The sequence below is a fragment of the Terrapene carolina genome, unplaced genomic scaffold (assembly GCF_002925995.2).
Source record: "Terrapene carolina triunguis isolate 2854851 unplaced genomic scaffold, T_m_triunguis-2.0 Scaffold147, whole genome shotgun sequence".
Lineage (NCBI taxonomy): Eukaryota > Metazoa > Chordata > Testudines > Emydidae > Terrapene > Terrapene triunguis.
This window is the reverse complement of record NW_020664498.1, coordinates 7,122,930-7,127,838: the sequence shown is the minus strand read 5'-3', so window position 1 is coordinate 7,127,838 and position 4,909 is coordinate 7,122,930. Positions and strand designations below refer to the sequence as shown.

The following is a 4,909-nucleotide window of genomic DNA, read 5'->3' as shown; positions in this document are numbered from 1 at the left end:
CGGGAGGTCCTTCACTCCCAGGCGGAGTGAGGGACCGTCCGCCGAATTGCCGCCGAACACCTGGAACTGCCGCCCCTGTCTGGAATGGCCGCCCCAAGCACCTGCTTGAGAAGCTGGTGCCTGGAGCCGGCCCTGCTTGTGTTATTTCATAGAACTGAACTTTGAAACTTTAAATTTAGCCTGTGAAGGTACCCCTCAGTGAGGAGTACTGTTTTGTTACATTCAATAAAACTGAATAAATATAATGGGAGCTGCTAGTTGTGATTCCACAGTTAAGGCTGAGTTGAGTTTTGCACATAAGGTGGAGATTCGACCACTCTGGGGTACGAAGAAGAATGCAGCGTACCCTCACCAAACTTACAGCATGTACTCTGAACACAGAATGAATTTTCTGAGTATTTGCAGGTAAATCCATTAGTTTAGGAGTTAAAAATTTAAATTCTGAAGTGGGTTCTAAAGTAATTACCTTGTGTTCCGAACAGTCTTCGAGTAACAGAAACTTCCAATTTACAATATAGTAAACACTCACTGAAATCTTGGGCACAGGCTACATTTGAATGCTGTTTTTTAAATGGACTAATGGTCTTTGTGATACCATGAAGAAAAAAAAAAAAAAATCTACTGTGTCTTTAAAAATCAGTTTACTTTAAACTAATCTGGGACTATAACTGCGATCATGCACTAATCTTTTCTTTTAAAGGTTAACTTTAATTTGGCATTTCCTGGGCTTGTTAATGTTTGTTTTGGGGACAATTACATCATTGGGGCAACATATTTTACTCAAAATTACTAATTTGAGCTGAACCTTAACTCCAGTTCAACGCAGTTTTTATCTGGGATACAATTACATTTGATGGAAAATACACCTTTGAAAATGCTCAGCATCTTCTGCTATGATTTATGACCTAATGAAGACCACAAAGTATTCCTTCTGACAAAATAGTCTTGATCACCAGCCATTTGAATTCTCAATCTACACTTACTGCTAAAATGCATTTGCAAGAATAAAACTACAGCCACCATAAACCCAGACCAGTTGCAATAAGCAACGCTACAGAAACAGCCTCTAGCTTATTGATTTTTAAAGTTGAAGTTGCTTTTACTGATGTAAATATTAATAATATATAGCAGCACTGAATATTTAACAGATTAGGACAAATTCTCATCTGGTTTACAATTTAAGTTTATGGACAAAAAGAACAAAGCACTTCAAAAGGGTGGGTATCCAAGAATCCTTTAATTCATAGAGCTTTCAGTTCAAACATCTTCCATGTACACATCTCTCTTCCTGGTCTACTGAATTTGCACCAACTTACATTGCAGCTCTCTGCCCTTGGAATAGCCGGCTGTAATCTTCTTTTAGCCCAGTCACATAGTGCACGGCTTCTGCCCACACTTTACGCAGCTGTGAAATTGGCAACTGGATTTTGCTGTCCTGTACTGCACACAAGAGAAAAAGAAAACTGTATAAATGAAGTTTCCTAGAATATTTGTGAGACTGACATTGCATTTCTGTACCACTGCCAGCATTATTTTTCACATTGCAAGACTCTTTTAGCTACAAAAATAATCTATTTCAAGAAAATAATAAAATAATGGGTGAAGATCCAGTCAACAGACTCATTAAAAAATTACAAAACATCATCAGAATTCAGACATTTCTAACTCAGTCAAATGATTTCTAGTATACTCCTGATGGTGAGAACAGCTAGGCAGGAACACATAGGATTTTGATCTTTTGTCGGTCTCAACTGGCCCATACTGGGCTCTGGAGTCAATGAATTTCCCTGCTTAGAGGTGTGCCCTGGAGAGTGCCTCCTCTATGGGCACACTCCCAAGTCTTTAGATAAGCTCACGCTCTTCGCCTCCTTTGATGACTCAGGTACCAAGTCCTGTGTACAATGCCTCCTCTTTGGTACCAGCGACACCAATCTGCCTCTCAGTACCAGTAACACTGGAGATGCGCTGCTAACTGATGCCAAGGCACTTGGTACCTGGACCAAGGTAGATGGTTCAGACAATGTAGCACCAATCCCAGCAGCAGGTATGTAAGTCTGGCTGCCCTGTCCTTCTTGGAGTAGCACTTAAAGCCCTTACGAATGCTACATTTGTCGCTCATGTGAGCCTCCCCCAAGCACTTAAGGAAACTAGGAGGAGGGTCACTGTTAGGCAGTGCCTTACTACAAGAGTGGCAAGACTTGAAAACCAGAGAGCTTGGCATATCTCCAGTACTAGGGCTGGTACGCAGACTGGGTGCCAGATCCACAAAACCAGTTTTTTTAAAAACTACATTAACTAACCAACCTACACTAACTGTACAGAAACTTACAAATTGACACTATTTACATGCTTGACAAAAAGACTTGCAGAAGCAAGAAAAGGGAATGCCAACAACCATCGTGGGCAGCAGGAAGGAACTGAGGAGGGTCAGGGTGGCTCCGCCCTGTTTGTCTGTGTACCATGCACAAGGCACAGAGGGCGCTTGTGCTGCCTCAATGAGTACCACGTGGGGAAAACTCTCTGACAATTGTGCCCTGGAGCACTCACACACCTACAGTGGAATGGACATGTGCAAACACGCACAGAAGAACTGCTATTTGTCAATAAAATCCCATGCACATCTATAGTGCTGTACACATAATTCCAGAAAAAACACTACATTTGAAGAACACTAATGTTGCACAGTTGAGCACTCAACAGTTAGGAGATGCCAAAGTTAAGGTTGCATGTATAATCTTAGTCCTTGTGTGCATGCCACATAACAATACAATCTATTACATTCTGAAGAGGAACAGGAGGGAAAAGAGGTTCTGGAATCTAATTCTAACTTATATTCTTCCATAGCAGTCTGCTCCCACAGGAACTCACACTATAGAGTTTTTGGCCACACCGGTTGTGGTTCTATTTGGCTGGGATTTCTTTACTGACAAAGGAGATGGACCGTGTTCCCTCAATGCTCAGGGATTTTAATATAAATCTTTAAAAAGCTTAAAGAGAAAATAGCTCAGACAGACACTCTGTAGATGCAGATTTTTAAGGCAAGACAAATTTGGTTATTAAACTAGTTGAAGGGCATTCAGGTTCAAAGTCTATTGGAATACACTTACCAATGTAATTTACACAGTCAGACAGACTTCTGGAAGCAAAGGGTCCTTCATACACAATTTTGCTTTTATCAAACAAATAAACCATGTAACTGTCCCAGCCTCTCTGGTGAGGAAAAGAAAGATTATAAACAGAGAATCCCAAACACAAACTGTCATCAAAAGGACTTCAACACATCTCACCAATCCAACGGTTTGCTACTATGCAATATTATGAACTAGTTAGAGGAGATGCTGATCTCATTTTGTACACTGAGAGCTGATGAGAGCTCAGCACTTTGGTGAATCGAGCTATTCTATTTAGGTCCTTAAACAGGGACTAGGGATCCTAACATTAAGCATCTATTTTTTTAAAATATTGACCCCTGGCCTCAGAAGGATAGACACATGAAGCACAGCTTAGGTTCAGACCCCACACACAAGCCCAAGATTGGATTCTTTTGAACAGCAGTGTCCTTTGGGGCTTCAAAAATTTTTAGGGGTCCACAAATTAAAAAGGTTGAAAATCACTCTTCTAAACAAATGCAATAAGTCAAGAGACCTAGTTGTGGTTTCGTTTTCAGATCCATTCCCTTAGAACAGTGGTTCCCGAACTTTAACAACCCATGAACCTCTTTCACTAAAATGTCAGGTCTCACAAACCCCCTCCTAAAAAAGAATATTTCCAGGGATTTTCTCCCTTACCTGAGCATAAATTATAAAAGCAGTGATCTTGGAAATATAAAATTTGTTTTTCTGACATGCTTATTACACACTATTTATTATTATTATTTATCATTACAGTATTTTTATTACATTATGAAAACATCAACACTCTTCCAAGATCTCAGTTTTGTAGCTTGTGTCACTTTGATTAAGCCTGTTATAAGACAAGGCTCCTATGTTTCATCAAGGAGTATCAGATGTGAGACAGCATGAAGGTATTTAAGAAGCCAACTCAAAGAGTTCCTCCTGCACAAGCATTCGGGTCTTGAGCAGTCCAGGCAAACAACGCACGTTACAACAAAGCTTAAACTTGTTCTTCATAATAATTTTAAAAACAACCCTAGCAGTCTATTTAAATTTAAAAACAGCAAAACAATATCCACTCCCTTTCCATTTCTTATAAGGAGTCTTGAAGTTTAAAATCTCCTCAGTGTGATAGATATGCTTGCTTTGATCTGCATAGCTCTTGGAAGTCCCCAGGGCTCCAGGCTGCTGGTTGCCCGAGATCCCTAGGGACAGCCCTGTCCACCATTAGGGAATTTTCCCCCGAGAACCCCCTGTAACATTTTGCGAGCCCCCAGGGGTTCATGAACCCCAGTTTGGGAACCACTGCCTTAGAATGATCCATAGTTGTTATATCTTTAGGTCTTGGATCCACGCTGAGTTCTGAATGGCCCAAAGAACCACTTGAGATATGCTTCAGTTTGGCCTCTCTTTTCCTCATAACTGAAGTGCTTGGTTGAGGCAATTTCTCCTGAGCTTTATGATCCTTAGCTAGAACGAGCTCTGATGGAGGTTGTAATATCTTTGGAGTTAGATCAGAGGATTTGGCTACTGCAAGCTCAAATCGACTTGGAAGCGAAGTTTGGTCCCAAAACCAGAAGACTTCTTGGATCCAGAAGTACTATGAGCCAATTCAGGTCTCCTATCCTTCCACTCAGATCCTCTAGCTATATCCGATCCTGGAGATTTGGCTGACAAGCCTCATGTAACAAAAGGGCCTGAAATCCATTCTGTCTCTATGGGCCTGAGGAGTAAATGTGCAGCAAATAGCACAATATGAAGGAGAACACTTCTCTCCTAAGCATTTTGGTATTGGA

General features: G+C 40.9%; 1 protein-coding gene across 2 annotated transcripts in view; it reads right to left on the bottom strand.

Moving 5' to 3' along the window:
- Positions 1 to 4,909, bottom strand: part of LOC112106605 (inhibitor of nuclear factor kappa-B kinase subunit alpha) — a 76,443-nt gene that overhangs the window by 40,053 nt on the left and 31,481 nt on the right. For both annotated transcript variants that reach the window (XM_026653688.1, XM_024199954.2), the window contains 2 exons: positions 3,108 to 3,210; positions 1,317 to 1,440 (listed from right to left, as the gene is read on the bottom strand). In XM_026653688.1, coding sequence (XP_026509473.1) covers positions 1,317 to 1,440; positions 3,108 to 3,210 — 227 coding nt within the window. The remainder of the gene's footprint in view (positions 1 to 1,316; positions 1,441 to 3,107; positions 3,211 to 4,909) is intronic.